At 46.7% G+C, this 22,450-nt stretch overlaps 1 protein-coding gene across 2 annotated transcripts in view; it reads right to left on the bottom strand.

The window, feature by feature from the left end:
* Positions 1-22,450, bottom strand: part of VRK3 (VRK serine/threonine kinase 3) — a 165,257-nt gene that overhangs the window by 123,885 nt on the left and 18,922 nt on the right. The window contains exons 3-4 of one of the 2 annotated variants that reach the window (XM_088456775.1): positions 10,058-10,207; positions 3,162-3,272 (exon numbers count right to left, since the gene is read on the bottom strand). In XM_088456775.1, the coding sequence (XP_088312901.1) occupies positions 3,162-3,272; positions 10,058-10,207 (261 nt within the window). The remainder of the gene's footprint in view (positions 1-3,161; positions 3,273-10,057; positions 10,208-22,450) is intronic. The other variant, XM_088456776.1, reaches the window with a different exon arrangement.

Genomic DNA, 22,450 nt, shown 5'->3' with positions numbered 1-22,450 from the left:
TCAGGAGTGAGCTCCAGCCTCCGGCTGGCACTGCAGGGAGGGAGGCGGGAGCCCGCTGGTAACAAAATCCCAGTGGGCGCCTGGCAAATGGAGCCTCCTTGCGGCGCCGGACTGAGGTGGGTCAGAGGAGGCGGAACAGGTTCAGTCTCCAAATAGAAGTGACGGAACGCAGTTCAGCCCTGTTCAGGACCAATTTAACCCCTGATCCTAGTAGGAGTAGGAGTATAAGACCTAGGGACATCTGAGTACCTGTGAGAACATAAACCTGCGATAGGTGAAGACCTCTCTAGCCTGATTCTAGGAGTTTATGTGGACTGTTGGATGTGCATAATAGTGATCAAGGACGAAAAGAGGGATGGGGCGGTGAGTTTATTTGGGCTGTTGGATGCGCATAATAGTGATCAGGGGCGAAGAGAGGGATTGGGGGGTGAGTAAATACTTGGGCCCAGGTGTTTGTAGAAAGATGGGATTGTAGGGAGACATACTGTAATTACACCCACGCTACACCGTAGCGCAATATATACAAGTAAAAGATCTTTGAGACGAGGGGCCTTAGCCACACCCAATAGGAGTATTTATAATGGGTGCTGGGTAAGCGGAGCACATGGGCCCAGGGGGGGCCTACACCGCACCCTGCACCCAAAGTATAAATCACCTTGCTCCAGAAAGCGGGTCCCTTCTCCTACGCGGTGCCATCTTCCCAGTGACATCTTCGGGAAGACAGCGCTGTGAAGTGAAAGCAAAGGCGTCGTAAGAGTCTTTGCTCTCTAGAGAGCATGCGCCATCTTCCCAAAGATGTCGCTGGCGATGAGGGAACCGCTTTCTGGAGCAAGTTAAGATGCAGAGCCTGCCATTAATACGCCCCTGCCACGTCACCTTCTGTGGCCGCACCCCTCACAGCACCAGGCCCTGCAGTAGTCTCAGCAGCCCAGCTGTCCTATTAATTGTTTTGTCTTTTTAAAATCTCTGTGGAGGGAACCAAGCATAGCTATCACTTCTACTGACTGACTCACAGCCCTCAGGATGTTATGTGAAGGCAGAGGAGGAAGAAGGTGTGGAGAGATTACACTTAACAGAGCTCAAAATGTCAATACAAAGCCTCTCTGCTCACTAAATCATGCGTCATGTATCTATGCTTCCCATGGTAGTCATATACCAATGTGGGTAGTCAGCAAACCTGAAAATTAGAAATAGCAACCTGGAAATAGCAACTAAGGATACATGTTTATTAACAGTATTTTTCTTCTTCGCTGCTACCACAGTAATTTATGTTCCAAAGAAAAGCAACTCATTTTTCTGTGGGCTTGCTGTATTAACAAACTGCTATAAAGTCACCACAATATTATAAGAAAATGGTGTAAGTTTTGGTAACATACAGAAGTGTCCTCATACATGTAGCCTTAATACACCACGTAGCGTGACTTGCCTGGAGTGAGCCGCCAGCTCCCGTTCTACTCTGCTAGTGTTGGGCGTCTTTTTTTTTTTTTTTTACGAAAATGCATCTAAGGGACGTATTTAATTAGTGGCGAAAAAGGTCTCTTTTTTCCGCCATCGACGAAAACTGATGTTTTTCGCCCAAAAAAACTATATTTTCGCAAAAAAACGTCCGAATACGCAAGTGGCGAAAAAAACTGGAGAAAAGTTTTCTCCATCCAAGACCAGGCGAACACGAATGCAAAATCCCTATTTTTGGCTAAAAATGTGGGGATTTCTTTCAGAACCCTTTGGACACGCCCCCCCCAAATGATAAATGACTCCAAATTTTATTCGTATGTTGCGCACTTTGGCAAAAAGCAACCGCGCAATTTTTGGGTAAAATATATTTTTCTTAATGATTTAATGTATTGGGTGTGATTTTTCGGGGGGGGGGGTGGGGGTTGGGGGGCGGTATGGATGCGTCAAGTATTTTAAACATAGCAGGCGGTCGCAGCAGGCGTTTTTTATGGTTTTTAAAATTGCGTATTTACGGCACGAAAATATACTTGCACCCATTTTAACAATTTACGTGGAACAGTAATTTCCTGGAAAAAAAATTGCTTTGTATCATTTTCAACGGTTTTTATTTATTTTTCACCAAAAATTGCGCGGTCGTTTTTCGTCAAAGCGCGCAACTTACAACATTTTTTTTGGGGGGGGTAATTTATCACTAGGGGGGGTGTCCAAAGGGTTCTGAAAGAAATCCCCACATTTTTAACCAAAAATAGGGATTTTGCATTTTTTTTCGCCTGGTCTAGGATGGAGAAAAGTTTTCTCCAGTTTTTTTTTTCGCCAATTGCGTTTTCGTCTGTTTTTTTGGGCGAAAATATCACCTTTTTTTGGCGAAAACGACCGTTTCCCCCTATGGTGAAAAAAACGGCAGTTTTCGCCGCTAATTGAATATGGCCCTAAGTCGCAATGCGACTAGAATGCACCAGCAGATTAATTTGATATGCAACACTTGTATATCTGTGCGCACCTGATGCTGGGTACACACTTGGTCGATATAAATCAGCCGTTCAATTGAATTCCCGATATATCGTGTGCGCGCGACGACCAGTGTGCACAGAAGATGTGTGTATGAACGACGTCGTTCACAGACATATCGCGTTGGATGAGCAGCACAACCGATGTCCAATATATGCTGTGTGTATGGGAGGTCAACCGACTGCCAGTACACTTGCTGCAGAGGACGCCGGTGACTGACACCTCAACTGGAGGGGACCTGGCTAGGCAAGAGGGTCTTTTTAGCAACTGCAGCAAAAGGACACATCTGTATTTATCAAGTATGAATTTTCATTTAAAAGCAATTTCCACCTAGTTTTACATTTACTATATTGACAAAAAGCTCACAGCAAATAATATGATTGCTAGAAGATTCAGGATTTTCCCAGTGTAATAAAAGAGGGTGTATATTTCCCACATCAACAAAATTAGATAAAGGCGAGTATTTATGAAAGCTTGGAGATAGATAAAATTGTGAGAGATAAAGTACCAATCAATCGGCTCCTGTCACGTCACATGTTGTGTTTGAAAAATGACAGTTAGGAGCTGATTGGTGGGTACTTTATCTCTCACAATTTTATCTCTCTCCAAGCTTTTATGAATACCCCCCAAAGTGATTTCAGGCCAATTATGTTAGTCTGACTCTACATAACCCCACTATACAGACATATAACACTTACTGGTTTTAGGAGAGCAACTGGGCTTTTCAGGGCTCTTATTTGAAGGAATACAGCTCGGTTCATTCTGTACAGAAACACTTACTTGGGAAGTTTTAGCTGGAGTTCTGAGACCTGTAAGTAATTAAGAAGAACATGAGTAGATGCTGTCCTTTCAATTATGCTGAACTCTGTTATCATTATGGGCAATTTAACCTAGGGAAGGGGGAGATTGGAAGAGCTACGAGCATGGGCATGGCTAGAGTGGGTGTAGAGGTTGCCATTTCTATGGGGTTTAGAGGCTTAGGGGGCTTCGTACACAGGTCACATAGATGATTACAAGCTCCCAGAATTGCCTACTAAGCAATTGGCCCATTGCCCAGCCTGAAAAGAGAAACTCATCAGCGCTCAAATAGGTAGTGGTCTATCTCTCCCTCTTAGTAAAGCTCCACACTGATATGATCATCAACCTCACAGGCACAGGTGAGCTGATCAGTGAGCTCCACATAGTCAGATAACAGCCTTTGTAGAGTGATCTGGGGATGTAGTGAGCAATGTGGCATAATATGAACTCGGGGCACTTCAACGTGTCATAAGTATGTACTAGGGACACTGTGTGGCATAATGTAAACCGGGAGCACTGTTTTGCCATAATTTATACTGGCAACACTATGATGTGACATTATGAAATAGTGGCACTACAATGTGGCATAAAATTAAATTAGCACTGTGGGTGTAAAGTGAACTTGGGCACAACTATGAGGCATAAAATGAACTAGTGCACTACTATTGGTAATAACATTAACTAGGAACTGCTATGGGACTTAAAAATAAGTTAACTAGATAACTATGAGGCATAAAATAAATTAGTGTACTACTGCGAGGCATAAAATGAATTAGGGCACTACTATGGCAAATAAAACTAAATAGGGCACTACTATGGGGCTTAAAATGGACACCTGATGTGGAGAGAGTTGTCTCTCTTGAAGCATTGGGATGGGGTCCCCTTCAAACTATTGCTATGGGGCCCTCAATATTTTAGTAGGTGTAGAACAATCTATGTATTTCTACTAGCATAGTTTCTGCTTCATTGCACACTTATTAGATGTGCTGCTGCTACTCCTCTTTCTACAAGATATCAAACTTTACAGGGATAGGGCTAGTGTTGCATGGAGAATATTTGTTTCTCAAAAAAAAATAAAAATTACTTTGTAAGATGTCTCATCTCTACAAATGGTGTCTACTTGAGAGTGTAGTACAGAGGCTGTAAAACCGGATAATAACAAAAACTAATCGGGGGCATGGCCTGGAGTAGGTCGCAATTCAGCCAGCTGTCTTGTAGAAAATACTGTTTTCCATCCTGTTCCTTTGGAAGTTCCTCCTCATATGTGCCTGGAGTCCAGCGCTGGGTCATTTGTCTCCCTGTCTGACTGTGTGGCTGGATCCTCTGCCTCTTAGCTCCGTGATGTTCCTGCCTCCTCCAAGGGCTCCGTGGCTGTGTGCTGAAGTGGCTCTTACCTGCAATTCCTCATCGGGTTACCTGCTGTATACACCTGTGTCCTGGGCGTGAGTTGCACTGCCTGCCCTCTCTTCAACTCCTGCTGGTGAGTTCCGCCGCCATCTTGCAGCTGGGCTCCTTCTGGGATCCTGTTACAGTCTCCCTGCTGTTGTGGATTTCCTGGGCTGCGGAGTTCAGGCTTATAACCTCCTGTGGTGATCCTTTCAGTGCTGGTATTTTCTCCTAATGTAAGCGACTATCTTGATGAGGTGACATGTGGTGTATTCCACCTCCCTGTCCTCGCTGGCTCCTGCTGTGTGCTGCCTGCATTGTCCTTCCACACGAACAGCTTCCCATTTCTGTGAGGTCTCCGTCTATGGCTATCCATTACTATCATGACTCCTCTTCAACAGATCCTTCTGGCTATTGGTGTCTCTACCCAGAGGCTTGTGGACAGAATTGGGGAGTTGCAGGTGGATTCTTGTCCTCCTTGTTAAGTGGAGGTGCCTCTGATCCCCAACTCCGAAGTCCTTGCTTCACTTGTTCAAGTCCAGTTCTCTGTTCCAGTGGTCCTGGTACAATCCAAGATCGACTACCATTTTGTTGCCGTCCACCAAGATTCTACTCTAGCATGCCTAAACATCCTTTTTCCGGTCCTAGCATTTATGGTGAAGCTTCAGGAAATCTTTTGCATATGTTTTCTACCTTTTTGTGTATACGCTCAGGCGGGATGTAGCAGACAATTTCTTTTATTTTTTCCCTGCAGGATGCTGAGGCCTGGTCAGACTGAACATCTGGAGCCTATATATTTGTGTCCCTGTCTTGTTGACTTATACGCAATTTCATTTGTTTTCTAAACTGATGTGATTTTATATATCCTGTTTCATTGAAACTATGCGTTGGTTTATTTATATTTCGTGGACTTTGAAGTTCATAATTTAATGTTACTTTTCTGACACTTTGTCTTTTTAATTTTTTTTTATTTATTTCATTTTTTTATACTGCTGTTTTTTTTTGTATATCCTGTTTTATTTAATTTCATTTTTCATTTTATGTGTTTTTTTTTTAATCATTTTGGTTATGTCTACCTAAAGCTCTATATTTATATGAGGGTGGAGCTCCATATTCCTTTTGCATGGGGGAGCTGGGCTGAGCCATGTTCATTGGTCACTTAGTAGCCCCAGTCATTTATCCAAATGTTTAGATCTTTTTTTTTTTTAGGTTGGGGGCGGGATATATCTTTATAATTATGTCTGCCCTCATGACATTAATGTATTTTTTATTATCAGGCAGACAGGGCTTTCTTTTAGCAAAATATATCTCATCTGAATTTGTAGGCATTATACAGTATATGCTATAACCTACTTTAAGGATGGTTTTTATGGCTTATTTACTAGGACCCTTTATATACAGCGGTGCATCCAATGCAAAGGTAGCAGACTTTTACACACACCTAGCCTCAATACGCCCTTAGGTGCAAAACACCCGACATGATTTAACCACCAGGTCCTGTGCAACTCTGCTTGTATAGAGTTCCTTTTTTGTGTAATTTTCAGACGTAAAATAAGAGGAGAAGGAAGGACAATGTACACCAGAAATACTCTCTCTAAGAAGTGGGAATCATTGAAATACAAAAGAAAAAAAGATTACGCAATAACAACCAGGTGCGTTAGGGTGGGTGCCCTGTGGACCTATGGACCTCGAAGAAAAAGAGTTAACAAAAGGTATGTTATAACATAACTCTAATTTTCTTCTTCGGGTTCCATAGGGTCTACAGGAATTACATTGGGGATGTCCCAAAGTAGTTCCCTTAAGGGTGGGGACGCTCCTGAGCAGAAAAGGAGAATCAGACACCCAAAGGAAGCATCCTGAGAGGCAAAAGTATCCCAGCCGTTAAACTTGAGAAAAGTGTGGACGGAAGACCACGTGGCTGTCTTGCACAATTGTTCAGCAGAGGCACCACGTCGAAGCGCCCATGATGGTCCCACAGACCAAGTAGAATGTGCTGTCACTGTGTTTGGAACAGGGAGATCAGTATGTGTGTAAGCCTAAGAAATCGTCATACGAAGCCATCTAGCCAGAGTCTGTTTGTTAGCTGGCCAGCCTCACTTGTGAAAGCCACACAACACAAAAAGAGAATCCGATTTAGTAAAGGAGTTTGTACGATCCACGTAGATACGTAGAGCACGTAAAACATCCAGAGAAGCTTCACCTACAGAGAGGTCTGAAAACTGGAATCACAATAATCTTCTTTTACATGAAAACAGGATGCTACTTTAAGAAGGTAACCCGCTCTGGTAAGAAGAACAGCTCTATCACGGTGAAAAATCAAAAAGGGGAAGCGACAATAAAGCGCAGCCAAATCAGAGACCCTGCGGGCACAGGAGATAGCTGTCAACCACTTGTGGTCTACTGATTTCAGGGGTTCAAATGGGGGAGCCTGTAGAGCCCTGAGAACGGAGCTACTGGAGGGACAAAGGGAGGCTGAACCCCTATTAGCATGTAACATCTGCAGATATGTAGATGCTAAAAGCTAGATTCTGAACTGAGAGAACATAACCCTCCATCCAGGAAGGATGTATGGGGAGAGGAAACAAAGCAGGCTGTAATCACTGTGGGAAATCCAAAGTGGGAGGCAATGTGGGGACTGATAAGCAGTCCACTAACTGCATCACAACCTGAAACCAGGAGGACATTCAAGGTGACCCCTGAACATGTGCTGGCGAGGTGGACTGTTGTGGTGTATAACAATTAACACCACAACACCACAAATCCTGAGAGGCCTACTGCACAGGTTTTACATGAAACCAGCACAGGGACAACAGTCTCCTGTTTACCCCTTTGTCCTCATGGGAAATATTTGCAAGTAACCTACAACAAGTGTAGGGTTAATAATGCAATGTGACCCCCTTCACCGATAAAAATAATTGTGAAGCACTCTCTAACCCAGTGTTGGCTAACCTGGACACTCCAGCTGTTGTGGAACTATATATCCCAGCATGCCCTGCCACAGTTGTAGCATGCCCTAATAGCAAAACTGTAGCAGTGCATGCTGGGTTATGTAGTTCCATAACAGCTGGAGTGTCAAGGTTAGCCAACACTGCTCTAACCCCTATACACCCGGTAGTTGGGGGCTAGGAAAAACAAAACAAAACAAAAAATTTTTATTCTTCCAACAGCAGTTAGCATAAGTCACATATAATATATTTGCAAAAGGGTATTATAATCAACTACACATGAGATTGGCAGGATCTACATGCATATACATATATTTGCAAAAAAACATTCAAATTAACTACCTAAACACATAAGATTGGTAGGATCTACATGCATATAAATATATTTGCAAATGGGCACTATATCACAGTCACATTGGAAGGATATAAGTGCAATGCATACAAATATGCTTACAAATTGGCACGGAATCAATTTATACAAGCAACAATAAGTTGGTAGGATTCTAGTGCTATATACCTTGGTCCTAGGAGAAAGGTATACTCATATGCTAGCCATACACTAGCCAGATTTCGGGCCGATTGCCCGATTTAGACGCGTTGTACGATGAATTGTGTCGAAACAGTGTAATATTTAGGTAGGATATGATACGATGCGCGCTCCCGCCGCTCTCAAAACGTATCGTATGAACAGATGTGCAGCCCATATTATCCATCATAATCGTATGCAGATTGTGTGTGAAAAAAATCACCAAACTGTGCGGTCAGGACTGCCAGGGAATTCAAGGGGAAACGTACGATCAATTGCATCATACTAGGAGAGAGAGAGAGAGAGAAAGAGAGAGACAGACACACAGAGAGAGCGAGACACACACACAAAAAGGGAGCGAGAGAGAGAGAGACACAGATAGACACACACACACACACACACACACAGAAAGAGAGACACACAGAGAGACCAAATCTCCCCTCAGCAAACACTCAATTGCAGCTGAACGTCACTAATTAATTAGGAAAGAGGGGGACGGGCAGCTCAGTCTTCACAAGCAAATGTGAAGTACAATTTAACCTTTACACACCTGTAGTTGAGGGTTAAATGGAGCAATAGCAATGATAGTTATAACTGACATAAATAAAACCTGCATAAAATCGTTTCCCTTTACGCTTAGCATATATAAGTATAAAAGGTAACAATACAATGTGACCACCTTCACAAATATCTAGTAAATGTGATGTACCCCCATACCCTGTCAAAGGGATGAGGAGAAAAAGCAGTGATAATTATAACTGACAGTCTTTCAGAAACAAAAGGCAGTATAAAAGGTAGGATATCGAGCTCTGTATAACCTGGCCACCAAGAAGGGGTATACAGGGAGACTGACTAAACCTCCTGAGATTCGCAGCTACAGTAGAGCAGTTGAAAGTGGTCTCTGGGCATCTCATATACAAGGGAGGCATGGAGGAGCAACCCAGACGCGCGAATATCTCGCTTCTGGATCGGCGCAAAAAAATACACCCGGTGCTAGCAGTCTCTCACGGTACCTGGCGAGCTTTGGGGGCCTTTTTGGGGCAACTGCAGCAAAGATGTTTAAGGACACATCTGTAAGTGCTGTCTGAGGCAGTGCACATGCACACAACTAGCCTATGATTAGTTTTTATGATACTGGGGTGTATGCAGACTTATGTTACTGGGGGAGATAATTGTGTGTTACCAGTGTTGAGTACCGCTGTTCAGGACAAAAGAGGCTGTGACTGAGTGATGTGCGCAGTGCATGCTGTAAGGTGTGCACGCACACACTAATGTGGTGACCTAATTTGCATCATTTTTCATATATGTGTATGTATGTGTATTTATGACACCTGTCAGAATCCCGGCGCCGGCATCTTCAAGACAAGTAGCGGGGTTGGGGGGAGGGTTAGATTTAGGGTGAAGGAGGGGAGGTTAGTTTTAGGCACTGGGGGGGGGATTTAGGTGTGGCTCAGGCACCGGGGACGGAGGGATAGGGTTATGGTAGGGAGAGCCAGAGGGTTAGGAAACCTACCAACAGGTGTCGGTATCCTAACCCTTTCGGGATACCAGCATCCCCGAGCGCTAGCATCCTGTACCCATCCCCTTCAAGCATACTATATATATCACAATTTCAAAAACAAACATATTTCCATTTTACATTAACAAAATCCTTTTGTTAATGTAAAATGGGGCAGCACAGGTGGTTAAGCATTACAGCTCTAACTGTGTGTAGTTTGTATAATCTCCCTGTGCTTGCGTGGGTTTCCTCCAGGGGGTGGGTGTGTGTGTGTGATGTGGAATATAGATTGTAAACTCCACTGGGGCAGGGACTGATGTGAATGACCAAATATTCTCTGTACAGCGCTATAGAATATGTGTGCACTATATAAATAGCTGGTACTAAATAATAAAATAAACCCTTTCCATCCTGAATTAACATGTGAAAGACATAACTTACTCTTTGATTCAAGTTTTGTTGGTGAAACCTCCAATTTTTTTATTTCGGCTTTTTCTGGGGTACAGCTGGCCTTCCGCTTCAAAGAATTCCTTGTAGAAGAGGATCTTGTTGTCTTTACTGAAGCTTGTGGTGTGGCCTTCTGATTTCCATCTTTGAATGTAACCAATAATTATACAATAATTAAAGATGATCAAAACAATTCCTTTAGTACTAAAAGTGATGTTACTTTATTGTCAGATAATGCAGAAATTCATAACTGCACGAAAATGTAGAAATAGAAAGTACATAATGGGCTTTTATTCTAAATGTTAGGTCCTTTTCTATGAATTCATTGGAAGCACTGGTTTATCGGGCATAAGGACCTTCTTTAGAACTTAAAAATATTCAATATGGGTTTTTTTTTTGCATCAGCCGCTATATGCTTATGTCAGGCATATGCATCTAACTTAGGGGTGGGCAATAAGTACCTCCAGCTGTTGTAGAACTACACAACTTATCATGCCCTGCCACAGTGTTGCTATTTGGCCATGCTAAAACTACTGCAAGGCATCCTGGGATGTTTAGCTCAACAACAGCTGGAGGGCCGCTTATTGCCCACCCGATATATTCTGGTCTGCATGTGCTCACAACTGTGCGAACACACCCTAACTGTACTCTAGAATGCCCCTGCCAGTCCTGACTCTCCAAAGTCACACAAATGTGCAAGGCACATATGCATACTATTATGAGCACGCTTAGCACGACTTCATACACTTTGCAACCAGTGCACTATTACAGAAAAAGGACTACCTATTCACCAAAGCATTTCACTAACGTTCTTGGTTACGCTTGTTTTGTATTATGTGCTGTAAAGGCAAATGTAAAGCACTTTGAGTCCTTTAGGCGAAAAGTGCAATATAAAACATTATTATTACTTTCATAGCGCCATATATCAAAGCAGCAATAATACATAGTAATTTTTCCCCATTAAATAAAAAGTTTAGTAATTATTAAGCACATGCATGTGATCATGGACGCCGAGAGGGGAGAGGAATGGGGAATGAATACTCGGGCTCAGGACTTTGTAGAAAGCGGTGATTGGTGGGAGTTGTAGCTATGCCCATGTTATGCCCATGCTCCGAAGCGCCACATATACAAGAAAAAGATCTATGAGATGAGCGGACGCCCTATAGGTGTATTTATAATGTGTGCGGTGCACACAGGTCATTGGCATACTTACCTTGCTCCAGACTCCAGAAAGCGGGGCCCTCCTCCTCCGTGGCGCCATCTTCCCAGTAACATCTTTGGGAAAAGGACGCTGCGCAGTGAAAGCAAAGACTCTGGCGCTATGCCAGAGCCTTTGTGCACAAGCACCATCTTGCCAAAGATGTCACAAGGAAGATGGTGCCACCAATAAGGAGGGAATCGCAATCTGGAGCAAGGTAAGAGCTGGGCTTGGGGGCCCCGCTGCTCAGAAGAGAGGGCACACTACACATGGGCCCCTCGGGCGTTAATACGTCCTGCCACACCCCCTCCTGTGACCACTCTCCTCAAAGCACCTGTGCCAGCAGGAGTCTCAGCAGTTAAGCAGTCCTAAAAATTGTTTTGTCCTTTTAAAATCTCTGATCTGCAGACAAATGTAAAGAAAAAGACAGCTATTGATAGAATGCACACACCACTACCCTGTAGTATTTAATTAGATATAGATTCAAATCTAATGAAAGTACACAAATATAAATGTCATATACATAGCTTACAAGAAACGGCGTCCTCACAACATTCTATAAAATGTAGCCAACGTCTGTAACAAGAGTGTCTCATACATTGTAATAGTGCAGAGTAATGGATTCTAATACTGTGCATCGATCTGTTCTTGTCGGTATATACCGTAGTAATATAGCAGTTTTAATTCATCAGATTTAAAATTCTATTTCTCACTTTATTATATTTAAAATCCCCAAATAAGATGTACCCTCCTCTGTTATTGTGATCCTATGCACCCAGAGTAATATACTCTACAATATGTTGGTGTACCCCCTCCCAATAAAGCAAAAAAAAATGTGTATGGGTTATAATCCCACTATTATGTTCAAAGGATGGGCTCTAGTTGTATTATTAATCCCAGTCTCCCTTTTCGGGAGCCCTGCCTGCACCGCAGCGTCCTGCCCCCAGTCTGGCCTGAACTCTAGGATAGAATTAGGGTTAAAATAAAAAAAAAAGGAGATTTAGGTTATCACCTGGTGAAATCCTTTCTTCGAAAACCATAGGGAACACAGGCTTTAGAAAGTGGGTATAGGCTGGAGTAGGAGTCCAGGCACAGTTAAGTTTTTTCTCCCAGCTCCCAGGCTCCATCTCCCCTATACCCTACCCCCAAGCCCCAGGCAGGCCAGTTATGTTAGCAAGCCCAAAGCAGGAGCAAGAAGAAGGAGAAGGCCTGCACAAAGGCAGGTTCACACACCTAGAATATACTGACAGGGCATCCTGTGTCCCAAATTATTTCGAAGGAAAGGATTTAACCAGGTAAGAACATAAATATAATTTTCTTCATCTCTCCATATGTTACACAGGCTTTAGACATCCCAAAGCTATCCCCCTAAGGGAGGGGATGCTCCTGAGCTACGCTAAGAACCCTTCGCCAAGCCGCCTCCGCGGAAGCAAAGAGGTGTCAAATTAATAGAATCTGAGAAACATACAAGCTGAGGACAACTTGGCCGCATTACAAAGCTGCTCCTCAGTGGCACCATGTAGAGCTTCCCAATAAGTACCCACTGACCTGCTGGAATGAACTGTCATCACGGCAGGGGCAGGAATGTTCGCCGCAGAGCAAGCATGGCGGATGGTCAAACGGATCCACCATGCCAAAGAGTCGTCTTCGTAGCTGGCCAGCCCCATTTTCGAAAGTCAGAACAAAAAAGGACTGTCTTACGGAGATCCCTGGTTCTATCCACATATACCAAGAGGGCACTCACAACATTCAAAGAGGCCTACTCTGGCAAAGAATCAGGTCCTGGTTAATGTGAAACTGAGAAACTACTTTAGGAAGGTAGCCTAATCGTGTCCGAGTGAAAAACAAAAAATGGGGAGTTTGACACACGCCGGCCAATGCTACGGCAAGTAGGAAGACCGTCTGCCATGTAAGAAAATGAATGTCCACAAAGTCCAAGGACTCGAAAGGTGATGATTGAAGAGCTCAAAGCGGAAAAACAAAAACACAGAAGAAGGTTTACGGGCATTCAGCATGGTACAAATGACCGATCTGGAGAACCCCTTAGCTTTTAGGATGGATGTCTCAAGAGCCGACCCTTCAAAGCGAGGTGGGCCAGATCCAGATGGAAGCACGGGCCCGGAGACAGAAGATTTGGTCACAGAAGAAGATGCAGTGGAGCATAGATGGAGAGGTCTAGGAGATCCACGTACCAAGCTTGTTGCAGCCAATCAGGAGCTACAATGATCATGATGATGCCTTCCAACTCAACTTTCGGGGGATAGATTTACATGAGAAGGAAGGTCCACTGAACAGCTAAGGCATCTACCAGAAGGGGTCCCGGATCCCTGGTGCATTAGCAGTACCTCAGTAAATTGTGGTTGTGCCAAGGCGCCATCAAGCCCCAGCAAAGAACTAGGAGCTGAAAGGTGTGTGGATGAAGCACCCACTCGCCTAAGTGAATGTCCTGGCAGCTGAGAAGGTCATTTTCCTAATTCTGGACTCCAGGATGAAGGTTGCCGACAGAGCTGGAAGATGACGCTCTGCCTAGTTGAGAATGCGTCTCAACTTCTTCATGGCGCTGCTGCTGCAAATGCCGCTCTGATGGTTTATGTAGGCGATGGCTGTCACATTGTCAGACTGTACCTGGACCGGACAATGCTGGAGGAATGGTAGAGCTAGGCAGAGAGCTCTGAAGACTGCTCGGAGTTCCAGGAAGTTGATCAATAGCCAGCTCTCTGGAGCCATCCACCAACCCTGAAGGGTCTGTTCACTGGTTCCTCCCCCCCACCCACGAAGACTTGCAACGGTGGTGAGGAGGACCTAATCCTGAAACCAAAATGGGAGGCCCATGTCTAAGTGGGACACCTGGAGCCACCACAAGAGGCAGAACCAGACCTACCAAGAAAGGATGATCGTTTGTGTCTTGAGCTGCCAATGGGACTTGATCCACTGAGGCAGAACCTCAATTTGAAGAAGCCGGGAGTGAAACTGGGCATACTCCACCATGTCGAAGGCGGATACAAGAGAGCCCAGTATCTGCACAAAACAGCATTGACACTTGGCCATGATGTAAGAACTTGCAAATCATGGCCTCTAGGTCCCAAAGCGTTTCTGCCAGGAGGAAGACTCGCTGAACTTTGGAATCTAACAAAGCCCCCAGATGGCACATCTCCTGAGTCAAGGAGGATTTCTTCCAATTGATGATCCATCCGTGGGACTGGAGGACCTCCGGTTACAGGGAAAGATCAGAAGGTCGTCTAGATAAGGTAGAATACTGATACCCCTGCGCCACAAATGAACTACCATGACCGCCGCCATGACTTTCGTGAAGACACGAGGAGCCGTGGAGAGGCCAAATGGCAATGCCCGAAACTGGATATGTTCCTCCAGGACCGCAAACCTGGGGAAGTGCTGGTGACTGAGCCGGATAGGTACATGCAAATAGGCATCCTGGAGGTTGTGAAATCCCCCAGTTCCAGCACCAGAATGATGGAACACAAAGACTTAATTCGGAATCTGGGAACCTGCAAGTACCTGTTGAGGGTCTTCAGGTTGAGGATTTGCTGGGAGGAATAGTTGGGGTTCTGAACCAAGAAGAGGTTGGCATAAAAGCCCTTGCCTCTCTGAAACAGGGGAACTGAAACATTTACTTTAGAGGTCAGCAGGCAGTTAATGGACTCGCACAGTGCTTCTGCTGTGCCCGGGTGGAGGCCTGCCCCGTTATGCGGCAGGCTTGTTAGTAAGCTTGGTGGCAGGGCGTCAGGTAGACCAGGGTTGCTTAGCTTAGGGCTTGCAAACCGTCTTGGACGCCGCCACCATGGCCATAATCTTGTCCAAATATGGACCAAAGAGAATGTCCCCTGAATAAGGAAGAGCCCCCAGGGCCTTCTTAGAGTCTGTGTCAGTGAGCCAGGAATGAAGCCAGAGGGCTCGCCTAGCAGACACCGAGGATGCTGACATCTTAGTTACCAGTGTCTATTGCTGTTTCTCCGAGATAAGAGGCCACCTCTCTCGTGCTCCAATATAGACAATAGCTCGTTCCTATGGGTATCTGAGTTGAGGCCATCTTCAAAGGCCTCTGCCCAACCCCCAATGGCTTTAGCCACCCAAGCGGACGTCAGGTGTGTATGTGTGATGGCACTTGCGTGTGAATAAATGCCCTTGAGGGAAGGTTCAAACTTCCTATTTGTCGGATCCTTAATGGATACCATATTAGAAATAAAAAGGGTAGTGTTCTTGACCAGGCAGGCAATGTGAGCATCCACCAGAGGAGGAGACACCCATTTGCCGATCTGCAGCAGGCAGTGGATAAAAGGAGGCAATGCACTTATAAACCTGGAAGCGCCTAGTAGGGTGAGCCCATGCCTCCACTAGAAGGTCCTCTAGCTGCGCAGAAAAAGGAAACTCTTTCTGATGCTTGAACACCGAAGCGCTAGTCTTGGGGGCCTGCTCAGCACCCTTGATGCAGAGGACAGCTTTAACCGCCTTAATCAGGGCTGCTACATGTATCTGGGGTACCAATGGATCAATTACTGATGCCAAAGGGGGAAAAGTTAAAAAAATAACAAGACAAGATTACCTTTCGTAAAACTGTACAATACATCTAGTCCTAATATTGCACAAACAGCAAAGAACTTGTGGCCTATGATAACCACCAATACGGACTTGAAGTCCTTAAATAATGTACAGCTCATGTCTAGTTATACCCGCGAAAGGAACTTAAAAGATTGGCAGGTCAGGAATGACATTACATCTAGGAGAAAACCTGATGTTGGTAATTTCTTAACTAGGAAGCCAGGGTGTTATAAGTGCAAATAACCACAACTTGTGGTTATTTGGAGACAGGTAGTTTTTTCACTCACCCACATACAGGCAAGCGTCTGCAGATCCGTCATGTATTGACAGGTTCTACTACACATGTATATTACATTCACTGTCCTTGTGGTCTCCTGTACATAGGAAAGACCACAAGGCAGTTTAAAGAAAGATTGGCCTTACATAGGTCTTCTACACGTCTAGCTCTTGAAGGACGGGCGGTGGATCAGCCGGTAAGCTAGGCACTTCAAAGCACACAAACATAATCACGCTACATTGCGATACAATATAATTGATTATATCCCTAGATCTATAAAAGAGGAGGGGATAGCGCAAAGGCGGTTTTGAGATGTGAGGCAAGGTGGATACATAAATTAAACACAGTAATCCCCATATGGACTTAATGAAAATTTTAGTCTGAATTGTTTCTTATGAAACATGAAGATAATATGAGATATGGTAAGAACTTAGCTTTGTTATCTCTATTTCTACGAAGTCCATAGGGTTCCACAGGATACCTTGGGGTATAGGTGATGACGTCAGGCATCGGGCACCATAGAGTTAAGTTTTCAGCCTCCCAGGATGCACCAGGGTCCCCCTCCTATACCCCGCCCCCGAGCCAAGGCATCTCAGTTACGTACCAAGCCATAGGCCGGAGGAGGAGAAGGAAGAGAGAGAAAAAAGATCTGGACACACAAGAATCACATTCTCACCAGAGGGAGACGGTAAAAAACTGGTGACCAGAGTAAAGCCCATCTGCAGCACAGGTGCGACAGGGCGGGAGTCCTGTGGAACCCTATGGACTTCGTAGAAATAGAGATAACAAAGGTAAGTTCTTACCATATCTCATATTTTCTACATCAGGGTCCATAGTGTATCCACAGGATACCTTGGGGATGTCCCAAAGCAGTATCCTTTAAGAGTGGGGACGCTCCTGTGCTGAAAGGAGAATCCGCCGCCCGAAGGAAGCATCCTGAGAGGCAAAGGTGTCAAAAGCGTAATACCTCACAAAGGTATGGACAGAGGACCACGTGGCAGCCTTGCAGATCTGGACTGCAGAGGCACCACGTCGAGCTGCCCACGAAGGACCCACAGACCTAGTGGAATGAGCCCTCACAGAGGATGGAACCGGAAGGCCTTCATGAAGATAAGCTTCTGAAATTGCCATACGAATCCAACCAGCCAAAGTTTGCTTTGAAGCAGCACAACCCTTTTTACGGAAGCCATAGAGGACAAACAAGGCGTCCGACTTCCTAAATGAAGAAGTGCGGTCAACATAAATCCTTAAGGCCCGCACAACGTCCAAAGTGGCCTCACCCACTGAAAGATCAGGTGAGTTAAAAGCCGGCACAACGATTTCCTCGTTGATGTGGAAACTTGAAACAACTTTGGGAAGAAATCCAGGACGAGTGCGCAGCACCGCCCTGTTCCTATGAAAAATCAGAAAAGGGGGTCTACAGGAGAGAGGGAATGACGATTCCCGTCAGCGGCAGCCCGACATGAGCAGAGTTCGAAGCAGTGGAAGCCCGACAGCGCTGGAAATCCCGATCGTGGATAGGTGAGTATCTACTAACCTAACCCCCCTAACCCTCCTTAGGGGTGCCTAACCCTAGCCACCCCCTTCCCCGCTGCCTAAACCTAAGTCCCCCGGGGGGGTGCCTAACCCTAAGACCCCCCCGGGGGTGCCTAACCCTAACCCTCCCACCCCCTAGCCTAACCCTAACCCTCCCGGGGGGGTGCCTAACCCTAAGTCCCCCCCGAGAGCCCTAAACCTAACCCTCCCCCCCCCGCGGCTGTCCGCTCGCGGTGCCTGGCATCACTACGATTGGGATGCCGGGCGCCGGTCTCCCGGCGTCGGGAAAATGCGGGCGTCTACATCTAGACGCCCGGCATTTCACCCTTGCCGGGATATGACAGTCGGGAAGCCGGCTGCCGGTATTTAGGCAGTCGGCTTCCCGATTGCTTCCCGAAGAGAACCCCTAAGTCAGAAACACGTCTGGCAGAAACAATGGCCAGAAGGAATATTGTTTTAGCTGTCAGCCATTTAAGGTCCACTGAGCCCAGTGGTTCAAACGGCGGTCCCTGGAGAGCTCTCAGGACCACAGCTAAATCCCAAGGCGCCACCGATGGAACAAAAGGTGGCTGAATGCGAAGAACACCTTGTATAAAGGTTCGCACATCAGGGAGCGCAGCAATCCTACGATGGAACCAGACTGACAGGGCAGACACCTGCACCTTCAGAGAAGCAAGGCGAAGCCCATGGTCTAGCCCCGCCTGTAGGAAAGCTAACACTCTAGACAGATGGAACTCCCGAGGGGCATAACCTCTCCGTCGACACCACTGGAAGAACATATGCCACACACGATGGTATATCCTTGCAGAGGATGGTTTCCAAGCTCTTAGCATGGTTTGTACCACAGAGCTGGAAAACCTACTGGACCTTAACATGGCCGTCTCAACAGCCACGCCGTCAAAGACAGCCGAGCCAGGTCCGGGTGAAGACAAGGACCCTGCGATAGCAGGTCCTGTCGTAGTGGCAACCGCAGAGCAAATCGGAACATCCACTGGACGGACAGAGCATCCACCAGAGACGCCTTTTCGTCTCTTGTTCGAGACCCGTACACCGGCAACTTGTTGTTGTGCCGTGACGCCATGAGGTCTATCTCTGGAAGACCCCACCTGTCCACCAGAAGTTGAAAGACGTCCTGGTGCAGAGACCATTCTCCCGGATGTCCGTCCTGGCGACGGAGGAAATCCGCTTCCCAGTTGAGGACTCCCGGGATGAATACTGCTGATATAGCTGGGAGATTGCGCTCCGCCCAGACCAGGATGCGGGACACCTCTACGAGTGCCGCCCGACTTCGGGTTCCTCCTCGTTGATTTATGTAGGCCACGGTGGTGGCGTTGTCCAACTGGACCTGCACGGGGTGACCTTGGAGAACCCGATGTGCCTGCTGGAGAGCATTGAAAACCGCGCGGAGTTCCAAGATGTTTATTGGAAGCTCCTTTTCTGCCTGAGTCCACCTGCCCTGGAACAAGTGTGGACCCGTGACAGCTCCCCAGCCCCGAAGACTGGCGTCCGTTGTTAACAGGACCCAGTTCGCCACCCAAAATGGGCGACCCTGGTTGAGGTGGGTCGTCTGCAACCACCAGGCTAGAGACAGGCGAACCTTCGGAGTGAGCACCATGGTCTGTGATTTTAGACTCTGAGGCAGTCCATTCCATTTGGACAGGATCAATTGCTGCAGAGGTCTGGAGTGCAACTGGGCATATTCCACCATGTCGAAAACTGACACCATGGAGCCCAGCAACCTCATCGCCGAGTGCAGAGACACTTGGCGACTCTGTAGACAACTGCGCACCCTCAACTGCAAGGCAGAGATCTTTTCCCCATCACAAAGATCTGCTGCTGTCTGGAGTTCAACAAGGCTCCGAGGTGCAGAATCCTCTGAGACAGGATCAGGGTGGACTTTTGCCAGTTTATCAACCAGCCGTGACGTTGCAGTACTGCAATCGTCAGGTCCAAATAGCGTAGAAGGAGCTCTGGAGATCCCGCCACCAACAGAAGGTCATCCAGATACGGCAACATGCGGACTCCCTGCAGCCACAGGTAAGCCGCCATGACCTTGGTGAACACTCGTGGTGCTGTCGCCACGCCAAAAGGTAACGCCCGAAACTGGAAGTGATCGTTGCGGATTGCAAACCTGAGGAATTGCTGATGGCGCAAAAGAATAAGGACATGCAGGTAAGCGTCCTGTATGTCCAATGACACCATGTAATCCCCAGGTTCCAGCGCCAGAATGATGGACCGTAGAGTCTCCATCCGAAACCGCGGCACCCTCAAGGACTTGTTGAGGGCCTTGAGGTTGAGTATCGGACGATACGACCCATTGGGTTTCTGCACCAAAAATAGATTGGAATAGAAACCCTGGCCCCTCTGGGAGAATGGAACAGGCACTGTAACTCCAGCCTGGAGCATAGTGTGCAAAACCTTCCGCAGTACCAAGGCTTTGTTCCGGTCTAACAGAAGGCCTGTGGTGAAGAACCGGGATGGGGGCTTGTCCTGAAAGGAGAGGGCATACCCGTGAGAAACCACCTCGTGAACCCAATTGTCTGTCGTGGTTATTGACCAACACTGGGCGAACTGCAGCAGGCGGCCTCCCACTTCGGGATTCCCCAAAGGGAGGCCCGGACCGTCAGGCTGCAGGTTTGTCATCTGACTTAGAGGCCGGACGTCTGGTACTCCAGGCCTGTTTCCTGGGCTTGGCCGATTTCTTGGGCCCAGCCTGTCGGGGAAAAGACTGTGCTTTAGGCCTACCCTGGGCCCTGTAAGGCCTAAAGGACGACGTACCCGAACTTGAAGGGACCGCAGCAGATGGGAGACATGCAGATTTGGCTGCCGCGAGCGTGGCTACAATTTTGTCCAGATCTGGACCAAATAGGACTTCTCCATTAAAAGGCAAAGCTTCTAAGCCCTTTTTGGAATCAGCGTCCGCCTTCGAAGATCGCAACCATAAGGTGCGACGAGCAGCAACAGCTGCCGAAGAAATCCTAGATGTGAGGATACTGATATCCAAGGCCGCTTCATTGATGCAAGTGGCCGAATCCCGGAGATTGCCTACCAACTCGGCCTGTTCAGCCGAACAGTCGGAATCCAAAGACGCCTCCAAACTATGTGACAGTTAGGTTAGGGGGTCCCTCTCCTGGGTAGAGGACTCCTTCCTTACACACACACACAGCAGCAGGGAAGCAGCACACCAGTCTGGATGCAAGTACAAGCTGGTCGGCGCCAGTCTTTATTGTACAATGACAGAAATATAAAGAAAACATAAATATAAATCCTAGCCCTGTCGGGGCACTAACTTCACAGGTAGTTCCCTCACTACCAGAACCTGGCAGGGCCTAATGCCCTCGCCAGCAACAAAGCACAGCACAGTACTCACAGATAGGTTTTTCAAGTGTCTCTGAGCAAACTCCCTGCCTGCTCTCCCAGGTGAGACAATCAGCCCTAAACACACTAGGCTTATATTGGCCACTCTCAGGTGGAAAACTAAAAACCAAAACCTGGAGTGGCCGTGAGTGGAGCCCTCCCTCTCCTCTCACCCACAACCCGCAGGTCCCAAACCGGCTTTTCAAAAAGCCGAAACTCAAGCCTGCTACACTGCAGACTTTCTCCTGGGGGTTTAAAACACAAAAGACAGGAATCTGGGACAAATGTACCTGCCACAGACCACTTTACCAGTGATCCTATCACATATCCCCCCCTTTGTTTCGACCTGTGGGGCGGAACAACTGAAGCCCCCAAACAATGAACGCGTGACAACGCGTCTGCATTGGCCAGCTGGCTTCCTGGCCTGTGTTCCACTGAAAATTTAAAAGTTTGTAACGCCAAGAACCATCTTGTAATTCTCGCATTACTGTCCTTATTTTCAGACATCCACTGCAGAGGGGCATGGTCAGTTATCAATTTGAACTTTCTTCCGACCAAGTAGTACCTGAGAGCCTCTAACGCCCACTTTATGGCCAACGCCTCCTTCTCCACTGTGGCATAGTTTCTCTCATGTACATTCAACTTTCTGCTAAGATAGAAAATAGGGTGTTCCTCACCCTCCTTGTTCAGGGACAGGACCGCTCCTATACCTACTTCTGATGCATCGGTTTGTACTATGAATTCCCTTTCAAAATTAGGAGTCATCAGGACTGGTTGGGAACACAACGCTACTTTCAACTCCTGAAAAGCTTTCTCTGCCTCAGGACTCCATTCTACCATGACTTTTTGTTTGCCTTTGGTCAGGTCAGTCAGTGGGACTGCCATTGTGGCAAAGTTGGGTATAAACCTCCTGTAGTACCCCGTAATTCCCAAGAAGGCTCTCACCTGCTTCTTATTCAGAGGCCGTGGCCAGTTTTGTATGGCATCAACTTTATTGAACTGAGGCTTTATCAGGCCTCTGCCAATGGTGTATCCCAGATATTTTACTTCATCCATGCCTAGACAACACTCTTTTGGGTTGGCTGTCAAACCTGCCTTATAGATGGAGTCCAACACTGCTTGTACCCTGGGTAAGTGAGACTGCCAATCAGGACTATGAACGACCACGTCATCCAGATAAGCAGCCGCATACCGTCTATGGGGCCTTAGAATCCTGTCCATCATTCTTTGGAAGGTAGCAGGTGCCCCATGTAGCCCGAAGGGCAACATCTTGTACTGAAACAAGCCCTCTGGCGCTGAAAAAGCTGTCTTTTGTTTGGCGCTCTCGGTTAACGGTACTTGCCAATACCCTTTGGTTAGGTCAAGAGTGGTTAAATACCTTGCCGTCCCTAGTCTCTCAATCAGTTCATCCACTCTTGGCATCGGGTAGGCATCGAATTTTGAAACACTGTTCAACTTTCGG

The sequence above is a fragment of the Taudactylus pleione genome, unplaced genomic scaffold, assembly GCF_031769625.1.
Source record: "Taudactylus pleione unplaced genomic scaffold, aTauple2 ptg000717l, whole genome shotgun sequence".
NCBI lineage: Eukaryota > Metazoa > Chordata > Amphibia > Anura > Myobatrachidae > Taudactylus > Taudactylus pleione.
Note: the sequence above shows the minus strand (reverse complement) of the source record. Positions and strands in the feature narration are given on the sequence as shown.